Source organism: Nicotiana attenuata, unplaced genomic scaffold (genome assembly GCF_001879085.1).
Source record: "Nicotiana attenuata strain UT unplaced genomic scaffold, NIATTr2, whole genome shotgun sequence".
In the NCBI taxonomy this organism is placed as follows: domain Eukaryota; kingdom Viridiplantae; phylum Streptophyta; class Magnoliopsida; order Solanales; family Solanaceae; genus Nicotiana; species Nicotiana attenuata.
In genome coordinates, this window is record NW_017675834.1 from 40,001 (window position 1) to 53,665 (window position 13,665).

Sequence of the window (13,665 nt, forward strand, 5' to 3'; positions counted from 1 at the left end):
AAGTATCAAGGTAGTCTTCTTCCCCAGGTCTTACAGTTAGAAGCTGCAACAGTGACATAGAAAGCCACAAAGGATACAATGTTAAGAAACCTACAGTTTTTGTGGAGCAGAAAAGTTTGATGTACTGCCAATATTTTAAGCAGTTAATGATAGTTTTAAATATCCAAATCGATTTCTGCAGAAGTAAATGCATACCAGTGCCATCCGCTTCTTCCCTTCCAAATAATCTCGTAAGTATCTGGTCAACTATGCAAAAGAAGAACGTGAAAAATTACTAAGGAAATGAAGGATTTTCTAACTGAGAAAAAAATAGCTATCAAGAGCTGAGTATGCAATTTCACCTTCAACGAACAAAACCATTTCATAAACAGCCTCAACATTGACTTAGGCCCTAAAGACTCAAAAGGGAAAAAAAGAAAAAAAGAGTGGTACAGGACATATTTACCAATAATGTTGGTCCCTAGTTGACTGTGCAGTGATATCGATAAACCAAATCTAGCAGTACAATCGCATTTTTGTTCAAGCTATTTATTAACATAAATTTGTCTGAAGATGACTTGCCAAAGATATTAGTAAATTTATTATGATAGCTTTATTCTGTGAAACATTAATTACACCTTCATCTGTGTTTTATTAGGAACTCTGTAAGGTAACATTGGGATAGAAGAAAAAAAGATTTATTTCAACAAGTAGAAGTAAATATAAAGGTAACAAGCAGTGACTATAGACCGATAAAATTTTTCTGGAAAAGTGACAGAGAAGGATAACTAAGGAACAAATTACCAGAGAGTTTTGAAAGTGTTTCTGCATAGGTTTTCTGGGGTTCTTCTGATGCTTCAGTAATGACTGCACAGAACTATCAGTAGATTAGGACCAGAAAGAGTGTCAAACCTATGAAACGGAAGTCATAAAACCAGATTGATGCTACATACCTTTAAGCACAGGCCAAACACCATCCAAGTGTTGATAAAATTACTTTCGAGCAATCTAACCCCCTAGACATGAGATATTTTTAGTGAGATGCCGCAAGCCAGAGAAATACATTAACCACCAAATTTGCAACATAACACTTAAGGTCTAAGAAAGAGTCACAATCTTCTTCTTGTCGTCTGAAGATCAAGGTCTAACCTAGACAGTCTTGACAATAAAATCAAAGATACTAATGGAAATGGATCTTTTAGAATTCAGCAAAATATCTTCTACATAATGGTATGATTTTAGTGGCCACGGACAATTTATTACCTGATTTCTAGTCTTCTTTTCTCTCTTAGCTCCAGCAAGGTCAACTATAGTCAGCACAGCACTGTTTGAGTTATCACCAACTTTTCCATCTGCCCTCTTGTATTCACAGCGGATATTTATGATGCACCGTGAACGACTGCAAGGGTGTTAAAACTGTCATCGTAATAACTACAATTGCAACATGACTATGTAATCTTAACATATCCTTTATGTCCGTAAACTAGAGATTATTTCAAAGATTCCATACTTGCCAATACAGAGAAGAAAAACATAGAGATCTCGTGAATGGTTCCGTCAATCATTTCAAGTCTGAGTTGTAGAAGAAGTACTATTACAGTTTGGTATCAAAGAAACTTAAGCAAGAAATGTTAGTAGACTGTATTTGTAAAATAATTCTGGAAATATAAATGAATATAAACAGAAATGAACATAAACAGAAATGACATAAAACCAATTCGAGCCCACTGAATTCACAGTGTTTCCTTAAGGAATTTAATCCCCTCCTAGTACCCAAGGTTATGGATTATTTCCTCCCAGGATAGAATGAATTACACACTGGTGTAGTGGTACTTCAAACCCTAGTGTTTCAGCGAACACAAAGTTCGGTAGAAAATCACACTTACTTTTTACTTTGTTTGATGCTAAAAGTATGCAGAAGAAGGAGAGAAAACTCAGAAAATCGTAGTGAAATTCTGAGCAGAATAGTGTTGTATTTATAGCCAAAGTTGGGCTGAAATCTGAAGAGGTGCAACTCTTCAGAATGGCTGTTTATGCAAAATGCCCACAGCATAAATGCCATTACATAAATGGCCATTTACTCAATAATAAAGAGGGAAAATAAAGAGGAAAAATTGAAGAGGGTAGTTACTTTTCTGTTACCAAAACAGAAAAACGGATTGGATTTAATATTAATATTTAATATTAATATTCTGTTATTAAAACAAATATTTAATAACATTTCTGTTAATATTTTACTATTAACAAATAAATTTGGTCCAAAAAGTTAATCAATCAATCGATCATTTGACCAAATCCAAATCCAAATCTAAATCCGAATCCGAAGCCGTAGCCGAAGCTAAAGCCGAAGCCGAGCCGAGCGAGCGACGACGACGGCGCGAGGCTTGCCTTCTTCTCAACTCTTTAAGAGCTAGAAGAAGAGCAATTGCTTATATACCCATAAAAAACCTCTTCCTCTTCCAATATGGGACAATGCCCATTTGCCAAGGGGGGAACTTAAAATTTCACTCAAAAATTTTATTTCCCTCCACTTCCTATTCACCCTCTTTTAAGTATTTAATATATATTAATTAAATACATCCAAAACCCAACAATCCCCCACATGAATGGGGAATGGCTATATCACGGAAGTATGCATGAAAAACTGTGTGATTCGCAAGTAAGGATTAATTACATCTGGATAAGTAGGTTTCCCTTTGAACTTTCCGTAGTGAACTTATGTCGGATATACTCGATCAATCGGTAGATTTGATATCTTTGAACCGTCGAACATTAGTGTATACCTAGACAACCATAAGTCACACAACCAACCCATAACCGTCTTTGGTTCTCATTGTTGTGTTCGTTTCAGCCATGTACACCGCCTGGTTTCATAAGTGCGTAGAGAACTGGCCTTACAATGTTCTCCTTGAAGCGGCTAACACTTCACACTTACATAGGTGATTCCTAAACGTGTCATCCCGTAGATACACTATTTGATATACCCCGTATCAAATTTAGAAATCATTAAAAAGCCTTAATGCTTTATCCTTGGTACTTGAACATTGTCTCATCACGAGAATGGACCAAAAGTTTAGTTGACAATGTTGAACCGTCATAAATGACTTTGTTTGATCTCCTTGAACCTAGATCTTGGGATCTCCAGTCTTCTAGGTGGAGTTACCGCCACTATGACTTGTTCTCGGCCACAGTCACATTCCCCTTGATGACTTCTCAACTACCTTTCTAGTTAGGCCTTTTGTAAGTGGATCCGACACATTATCACTTGACTTTACATAGTCAATCGTGATAATTCCTCTAGAGAGTAATTGTCTAACGGCTTTATGTCTTCGTCGTATATGGCGAGACCTACCGTTATACATAATGCTCCCAGCCCTTCCAATTGCCGCTTGACTATCACAATGTATGCATATTGGTGCCAACGGTTTGGGCCAAAATGGAATATCTTCCAAGAAATTTCGGAGCCATTCAGCTTCTTCACCGGCTTTATCCGAGGCTATGAACTCAGCCTCCATTGTAGAGCGGGCAATACAAGTTTGTTTGGATGACTTCCAAGATACCGCTCCTCCACCAATAGTGAATACATATCCACTTGTGGACTTGGAATCAGTTGATCCGGTGATCCAATTTGCATCACAGTATCCCTCAATGACCGCAGGATATTTATTGTAGTGCAAAGCAAAGTCCTGGGTATGTACTAAATACCCCAAAACTCGTTTCATGGCCATCCAATGAGATTGGCCTGGATTGCTCGTATATCGACTCAATTTACTTATAGCACAAGCTATATCTGGTCGTGTACAATTCATGATGTACATTAAGCAACCCAACACACGAGCATAATCCAATTGTGATATGCTCTGGCCTTTGTTCTTTGCTAATGCAAGATTCACATCAATTGGAGTCTTTGCAACTTTAAAGCCCAAGTGCTTGAATTTTTCAAGTACTGTCTTAATATAATGAGATTGTGACAATGCTAGACCTTGAGAAGTCTTATGGATCTTAATTCCCAGAATTAAATCAGCAACTCCCAAGTCTTTCATATCAAACTTGCTAGTTAGCATACGCTTAGTAGCATTTATGTTGGCAATGTCATTACTCATTATGAGCATATCATCCACATATAAGCAAACAATGACTATGTGATTTGGAACATTTTTAATGTACACACATTTATCACATTCATTTATCTTAAATCCATTTGACAACATTGTTTGGTCAAATTTAGCATGCCATTGTTTGGGTGCTTGTTTTAATCCGTAAAGGGACTTAACAAGTCTACAGACCTTCTTTTCTTTACCTGGAACCACAAACCCTTCAGGTTGTTCCATGTAGATTTCTTCCTCCAACTCTCCATTTAAGAAGGCCGTCTTAACATCCATTTGATAAATTTCAAGATCATAAACTGCAGCTAACGCTACTAACGTTCGTATGGATGTTATTCTTGTAACTGGAGAGTATGTATCAATATAGTCAAGACCTTCTCGTTGTCTATACCCTTTGACCACAAGTCTTGCCTTATACTTGTCAATAGTGTCATCATCTTTCATTTTCCTCTTAAAGATCCATTTAGAACCCAACGGTTTATTTCCAGGAGGAAGATCAACCAATTCCCATGTATGGTTGTTCAGTATGGATTCTATTTCACTATTGACTGCCTCTTTCCATAACAATGATTCTGAAGAAGACATAGCTTCTTTAAATGTTTAAGGCTCATTTTCCAATAAGAAAGTCACAAAATCTGGTCCAAATGAAGTAGACGTTCTTTGACGTTTACTACGTCTTGGATCCTCCTGGTTAAGTGTACTTTCTTTTGTTTCTTCCCGAGGTCGTTTAGATCCTTCACCAATCGACTCACATTCCTTTTTATACGGATATATATTTTCAAAGAACTCAGCATTATCTGATTCTATAACCGTATTATTATGAATGTCGGGATTTTCTGATTTATGAACCAGAAATCGATATGCTTTACTATTAGTCGCATATCCTATGAAAACACAATCAACGATTTTCGGTCCTATTTTTACCCTTTTGGGTTTAGGAACTTGCAATTTTGCCAAACACCCCCACACTTTAAAATAATTCAAGTTGGGCTTCCTTCCTTTCCATTTTTCATATGGAATGGATTGTGTTTTGCTATGGGGTACTCGATTTAGTATTCGGCTAGCCGTAAGAACGGCTTCCCCCCACAAGTTCTGTGGCAAACCAGAACTTATCAATAATGCGTTCATCATCTCCTTTAATGAACGATTCTTTCTTTCTGCAATTCCATTGGATTGGAGCATGTAAGGGGCCATTGTTTGATGAATAATTCCATATTCTAAACATATTTGTTCAAAAGGAGATTCATATTCACCACCCCTATCACTTCTTATCATTTTGATTTTCTTGTTAAGTTGCGTTTCAACTTCATTTTTGTATTGCTTGAATGCGTCTATTGCTTCATCTTTACTATTAAGCAAGTAAACATAGCAATATCGAGTACTATCGTCAATAAAAGTTATGAAATACTTTTTTCCACCGCGAGATGGTATTGACTTCATGTCACAAATATCTGTGCTAATTAAGTCTAAAGGATTTGAATTCCTTTCAGCCGACTTATAAGGATGTTTAACATACTTAGATTCCACACATACTTGACATTTTGATTTGTCACATTCAAACTTGGGCAATACTTCCAAATTAATCATTTTTCGTAAGGTTTTATAATTGACATGACCCAAACGTATATGCCATAATTCATTTGACTCAAGTAAGTAAGACGAAGCTGAAATTTTATTATTATTTTCAACAACCATTACATCCAGCTTGAAAAGGCCCTCAGTGAGGTAACCTTTTCCTACAAACATTTCATTCTTACTTATTACAACCAATTCGAGCCCACTGAATTCACGGTGTTTCCTTAAGGAATTTAATCCCCTCCTAGTACCCAAGGTTATGGATTATTTCCTCCCAGGATAGAACGAATTACACACTGGTGTAGTGGTACTTCAAACCCCAGTGTTTCAGCGAACACAAAGTTCGATAGCAAATCACACTTACTTTTTACTTTGTTTGATGCTAAAAGTATGCAGAAGAAGGAGAAAAAACTCAGAAAATCGTACTGAAATTCTGAGCAGAATAGTGTTGTATTTATAGCCAAAGTTGGGCTGAAATCTGAAGAGGTGCAACTCTTCAGAATGGCTGGTTATGCAAAACGCCCACAGCATAAATGCCATTACATAAATGGCCATTTACTCAATAATAAAGAGGGAAAATTGAAGAGGGTAGTTACTTTTCTGTTACCAAAACAGAAAAACGGATTGGATTTAATATTAATATTCTGTTATTAAAACAAATATTTAATAACATTTCTGTTAATATTTTACTATTAACAAATAAATTTGGTCCAAAAAGTTAATCAATCAATCATTTGACCAAATCCGAAGCCGAAGCCGAGCAGAGCGACGACGACGGCACGAGACTTGCCTTCTTCTCAACTCTTTAAGAGCTAGAAGAAGAGCAATTGCTTATATACCCATAAAAAACCTCTTCCTCTTCCAATATGGGACAATGCCCATTTGCCAAGGAGGAACTTAAAATTTCACTCAAAAATTTTATTTCCCTCCATTTTCCATTCACCCTCTTTTAAGTATTTAATATATATTAATTAAATACATCCAAAACCCAACAAGAAATCCAACGTTTGAAGAAGCCAAAACAACTAACACCGGATATATTTAGGGAGAGAAACTAGCAAAGGTTTCTCAAACATTTCAAACCAAAGCATAAAGCAAAAGAACAGCCACAGACCTACATAAGCATTAATATCCAACTCTCCTAGATTGACTGTTTGAATTCGTCATAGCTGTCGCACATTTTAAAAGTCCACATGCGATTAACGATTCAGCTTGCTGCGCATCATAAAGTACGGCCTATTCAGAAGTACCAGAGTGGACACTTATTATTTGATCTCTTTGAACCACAGAAGTTATAGATTTGACAAAAAAAAACACAACAAAGAGAAGCTATACAGCAATTCAAAGGACAACCTCTTGCACGCCTTTAATAGATGATTGTTGGATGCATAAATCAGCCCCATCTTGTGATAAATCAAATATCTTTTCAGATTTTCCTTTCTAAGAAGAGATCTCAAACATGGACAAATAAAATATCATGCACGTGATAAATCATGAAGAAAAGAGTTTATTCAATGCAGGCATTTGAAGGACTTACATAGAACTGCAACTGTTTATCCATAGTTAGGAATGCAATGACTGTTTTAAGACAGTTCGAAATCTCATGAACCAGCAAACTGCTAAAATTAATATATCCAGCCAAACATTATAAGTACAATAAACAGTAGAAATTAAAGCACCTTCGCTACTTCTTATTCTCTCCTTCTTCCTGTGATAAAATTCGACGAAGAGCGAGAGGCACCATACCAAGGTCCCTTCCACAGCCAAAGATGGTATGAGTCTTCCCAGAACCACTTGGTCCCAATGCAGCTAACATTCCACTCTTACCCTTCAAAAAATCCTCAACTAAAGGATTCACTATTTCTTTACACTTCCCTCTGCAACAAAAATGCCAATATTAATCAACAACAGCAACTACTGCTGCTGCTGCTTCTGCTTCTAAATCCTAAACTAGTGAATCCTCGATACATTTCAACTTAATACTAATAATTCCTTTCACAAATGTGTCGATTTAATACTCTCGTCCCAATTTATGCGATACTCTTTCCTTTTGAGTTTGTCCCAAAAAGAATACATTACAATATTAAAAATAAATCAACTTTATATTTCTCATTTTGTCCATAATGAGATGATTTATAGTCACACAAGTATGAAATGTCTAACCACAAGTTTCAACAATTTTTTTTTTCTTTCTGTGTACTCAAACAATATCACATAAATTGGGACGGACGGAATAGTAAGAATACAAAGAAAATAATTTTTTTTTATTCTAAAGATATAAGCAAAAATAACCTGAGAAGCTTGTGACGAGAAGACCTGTGAAAAACCTTCATAAAGTTCTGATTTAATACGTTTGGCGTCCTGTAAGCTCTGCGGACGCAATAGGGTAACGGAGTGTGCATCATTGACTGTCACACAGACTTGATTGCTCTATTTGTATTTTTATTTAATTTTGTTCGTACACATTTTACTGAAATATTTACTTTTTTAACCATAGCATATATCATTAAAATGAAAAAAATTACTTTCGTTATTCTTTATTATGTGTAACACTCTGAGGCATGAGCGTAAGATTCGTTTGGACGATGTGAAGGTATTTTCTTTTCAATGTTCTTCATGTGCGAGAACATGATATTTTATGAATGATGCCATGTTTTGGCAAAGAGTAGTAACAGAGGGAAAAATTTGCGTCCTTAGTCTATTTGCGCAACCTTAATAGTAGTGTTAAATTGTTTTTCAACAAAAGCTTTGAATTGACGCAACTTTAATAAGCTGTAACGAAATATCAATTATGTATACTGGGAATAGGAGCTTGATGAGGAAGATGAGATGCGGGATTGATAGTGGAAATAACAACAATAACAACAACGACAACCCAACATAATCCCACTAGCGGGGTTTGGGAAAGATAGTGTGTACTCAGACCTTACCCCTACCCTGGGGTTGAGAGGCTATTTCCGATCGACCCTCGGCATCCTTTCCTCCAAGAACTCCCCACCTTGCTCTTGGGGTGACTCGAACTCACAACCTCTTGGTTGGAAGTGGAGGGTGCTTACCATCAGAGCAACCCCTCTTGTCTGGAGGATAGTGGAAGTAACAATGAAAGCAATTTGCAAGATAATTGACACCATTGCAAATTTGACATTGAATACTGAGTTGCACCGCAAAAGTAATGCCTGCTGTAAAACTCCACTTCCTTAAATTCTTTTTCATATTCTCGTTACAGATCAACCAAAATGGATCATACTGGCCATAATAGTAAGAGCAAGGAAAACTAAGTTCTATTTCCAGAACTCCTAGACAACATAGGAGGTTTACATGTGTTTCCATGTATACATGCAATATTGTAAGAGCTATCGAATATTCCTATGGCACAGCATATACTTAAGCAGCTCCATTCACCATGGAATCCTACAGAGAGGTCTCATGAGTTCTCAGTTTGTTTATTTCCACAAACAGGGCATGTATAGAAAATAGTCTGGCCTTCATCAGCAGATCTAATCTGGTCAAAGAAGCAAGTGGGGTTAGGATAACATGAAAGGCTTAGCAGCAAAAGGCAAAGTCTGAGAAAAATATGGACAAATACAAAGCAAGAGTACCTGTCTGGCTACATATGACATGCCTAAATGCTGACAAGTTTTACATTTTGCATTATAATCCTGTAAACCATACGACCAGCAATTAACGGAAAGAACACGTAAACATAAGGAATGTTTTTGATGAAGGTAAGCATAAAGAATGCTACTGGACACTGCAAACGGAACTAACCATTTGCTTTAGCTCCTTCTCTTCTTCAAGATCATCAAACAAAGATATGCCCAATTCCCTTCTAATAGCCTACAAAAACAACTATTATATGCTTAGAAGAAACATGACAGTACAAAAATGACAAAGAACATACACGAGCTTCCTGCCACCTAGAATATTTCCCAAGGGATTAGTATATTGAAAATACTGTTAAGTCAATTGTAGTTTGTTCTATGTATTTTGCATTCCTAATCTTCACCTAATGTTTCCCATCCTCCATTTCACCATTTTTTCGTTCTTTCACATCAGATATAAAGTTTATTTTTCATCTAGGCAATGATAAAGGAAGTTGCTTTGCATTTTTGGTACATATGCCCCTAATTTCCTTGATGGAGCATAATATTCTTTTTTTTTTAAATGAAAACTAGAGCATAATATTCAATAACTTGAACCATTTAAAGACAACGCATGAGCTATCTGAGAGAGATCCAGAGGTGATACCATATGTAAAATATCTCCTTAACAGCTAGGGATACAAACACGCAAGCATGATGGAATTGTTCTAATTCATCTTTTGCCAAATAACAATTTGTGTGAATTATCAAGCTCACCATACTCACCCCTTCCCTGCGGCCCGCCAACTGAAATAGGCTAATGCCTCAATGCAGTTCTTACTACAACAGGGCAAACCTTTTTTTACAAAATAAGCAGCAGAGTGAACTAACACAATCCTCACTCTCACCGCTTAAAAGTTCAGAGTTCCTGTGAAATGACAAACCATCCCAAATATGACAACAACAATCACGCCTCAATACCAAACTAGCTAGAGTTTACTATATGAATCCTCAATATCCGTCCTGCTCCCACATATAACACCTCAAATCCATTAGGGAAACATGTGTATACATTCTCCTGATCTGCTGGCAACTTTTCAGCATTGAACTCTGAAATCTCCTCTTACAATTTAGGGCTTTCTATCATTTTCCAGAAATTTCAATGTCGTTCAATGTGTCAATATGCCAATAAACTAGCAGAGTAGTAAAGCTTATCATTCACTACTAGAAGCTAGTAATGCACAATACGTATTAAATGATCCATTTCTCAAAGTGGAGTAGCATGACTTTTATGTAGCAAGTGTCCAGAACCATTTCTATTTCTAAAATTCAAAATGAGTTTAGTAAGTTAAAGGCCAACATCTTAAACCAACATTAAGGAAATGACCGTTCTAACAAATGATTTATACTGACACCAGTAACGAGCACTCAAAAACATGCCCTCAAACTCAACCAATTCTCAGCAATCCAATGTGCCCACAGAAACCCAAAAACTTAAAACATTCAAGTTAGAACTACAACTACAATATAGATGGAAATAGAAACGTAGAACAACTTGAATCCCAATGGGCACTCCCTAATAATTCAAACCAGCTTTTGCATACTATTGGGAACCTTAGAGTACCAAAGACACTACAAGTTTAAGCAACAACAACAGAAGGTAAGAATATGGGAAACAACAATTGTTAGAGAAAACACTATCAGATAGGAGGCGGCAAGTTTTGGGTACCCAAAATATTAACAAGTTCAAGCGACGCGAATAGAAGGGAAGAACAAGGAAAACAAGAACATTTTAGTGAAAACTATGAAATAGGAGGCAACAAGACGAGCAGATGCCTTCTTAAACGACAGAAATTCAAGCTCAGGTGACTGTGTTGATTAGTTCTTTTATTTCTCATTTATGTTTACTTCTGGGTGATTTCTGCGGAGTTTAGCTTAAAGCTTTCGGTAGGTCCAAGACAAGGCACATAATTATGTAATTTTACTAACATCGAGACAAAAAGTAATCTCAATCACTAGGCACCTGGTGAATAGAGGTTACAAACAACCTAAGAAAAGTGATTCTGATGTGTAAATTATTATAAAGTAACACTAATTACTTTATCCAAAAAAATCAAAAAGTAACACTTTAAAGTTTTTGATATCCTCAAACAAATGAGCTTCATTCTTGTCGAGACCATCAATTCCTACGTAATACTCCTTCACCTCTTAAGATCAAATGGAATACTTACACTACTACATAGCTATGTTGCGCATAATATGGACTTTCCACTACATGGCTTTTTAAATGCACATAACTTATTTTTGAAAAAAAGATAGGATAAACATTTACCGAACTTTAAATACCAGAATATCATTAGGTTAAAACTTTTTGAACAGCTTCTTTATCAATCTATGTAATTACAACTTGCTTTCTGGCTCTCATCTCAAATTCTCAATACATGTATCAGTGCTGCCTAGAATTCTAAATAAAGCATACCTCAGCAGAAATGGTATAGTGTATCTCGTTTCCAGCAATCTCTAGAAAAATTTAATCAGAGAAAAAATTGTTGTCAATATTAGAATATTTAATTCCGGTGCAAACAAGCAGAAAACATACAATGACAATCCCAACAATTTCGTCAACCTGAAGTGGAAATTAAGAGCTATATCCTTCAAAGAAATATCCAGATGATTCGTTATCACTATGAAAGCATTATTCAACCTATTGTGTCTTTCTAGAAGTCCACATATTGTCTCTATCCATTCTGTGCTTCACTTTCTTTCTTTTTTGGGTATCCCATCCAACAAACTGAGTCCACCCTTGCCACAGTCATTATAAAAAGAAGCTATTAACAATTTCCCCGGTTTGATATACACTGCTTCTTTTCCTCAGGGTGAAGGACATTAAAATTGAATGTCAACAATGACTAACCGTGCAACTAAACAAATAAAAAGTGGGCAAAAGGGTAAAGACTTGAAGGCATATGCTCTATATGCTAGTTCAATCCATTAGTTTAACATTTTTTGCAAATTTCCCTAGTTTGCTCCAGAATTGCTTCCTAGTCCAAAAAACAGTACGGAACTTTCAACAGGTGAAATTACACAACCAAGTGAAGTTTAAGATGCAGAAAAAGCAAAATATTTATTACATTAAAGGGTTGGAAAAGGCGAAACCTTTGACGCGTTTCTTGAATTTGCATAAGGGACAGTGAGCATACTTGGGGGAGTCAAACGTAAGCATTGTTCCACACATTTCACAGAACATGAAATCCCGTTGTCGGAAGTATGCCATCTCTATATATTTTGCCGGCAAATAGAATCGAATGGTAAAGAATAGAGAACAAACTGTAAATTAAGTTTTTCTATTGAAGCCTATTTGCTTTTGTTCACACTGTAGAGCGATTATTATTGCACAGGAAGTTCAGCTGAGGCGCACCTTAGAACTCAGGGTTTTAGGGTTTTTGTTGAACAGAGAGCTGTGAACCAGCGGACCATAAGAGTCCAAATAAGTTGGGCTTAATTAGCATTGTGAAAAAGGTTTAATTTACCCTTAACTTATGTAATGGTTCAAGTTTGCTCCTTAACTTTGCAAAATGATTAAATGTGTCTTGAGCTTTGCAAATTAGTTCAAATTTGCTTTCCGATATTAATTAGGTCAGATTTGGGATGTAAATTCGATTTAACCGATAAATTGAACCGAAAAAGTATTATTGATTTACTAGTATCGGGTTATTGATTTAATGCTTTGTATACGATTTTGTATTTTATGTTATTAGCCTATCGATTCGGTTAACAATTATTTAAGTTTCCTTAACGGCTAAATCAATAACCCTATAAGATATGTTAAACCTTGTTACCCCCTAATTATATAAAGCCACTTTAGGGCTTTAGAATTAGAAACTCTATTTTATTTTCCTTTCGTTTACTTTTAGATTTTAGTTCGGGCAGCTGCCTCCTTCTCGAGTTCTTTTTCATGATACTCAATAACGACAATTAGGATCTTTATCAGTTATTTGTGTTTTACAATATATTACAGGTTCTTGAATTCTTCTAGTTTATGAATAACTTGAGTAAAAAGATGTGAAGAAATACCTTTTTTCATACAAACATTCGGACATGTAGATTAAAGAGTTAGTTTGACAATCACATAGGATCTTATTAATCTTAGAAACATCAAACGTAATAATATGAAATTGTTTGAATAAGCTTCCAGAATATATCGGTTAAATCGATAGCTGAATCATTAATAATTATTAATCAATTAATTCAATAATTAATTTTTATTAGTTAAGTTATCGATTTCGCATATTTACATATTGATAATAAATAAAATAAACCGATAACATTCAAAATTGAACCGCAACTTAGTAGGCGTTTGGACATAAGGATTGTAAAATTCCAAAAAAATGGTGAAAAAAATTTTCAAATGAAAATGGTGTTTG

General features: G+C 35.7%; 1 protein-coding gene and 1 pseudogene across 1 annotated transcript; both read right to left on the reverse strand.

Moving 5' to 3' along the window:
* LOC109220497 overlaps positions 1-8,791 on the reverse strand; it is an 8,948-nt pseudogene extending 157 nt beyond the window's left edge.
* Positions 8,792-8,816: 25 nt separating this feature from the next.
* Positions 8,817-12,728, reverse strand: LOC109220498 (DNA-directed RNA polymerase I subunit RPA12-like). Its single transcript, XM_019384967.1, has 5 exons — positions 12,398-12,728; positions 11,721-11,761; positions 9,429-9,497; positions 9,260-9,319; positions 8,817-9,162 (listed from the first exon to the last, which is right to left on the reverse strand). The coding sequence occupies exons 1-5, from the start codon at positions 12,513-12,515 to the stop codon at positions 9,085-9,087; spliced, it is 366 nt and encodes a 121-aa protein (XP_019240512.1). The 5' UTR covers positions 12,516-12,728; the 3' UTR covers positions 8,817-9,084.
* Between the last annotated feature and the right edge of the window lie 937 nt (positions 12,729-13,665).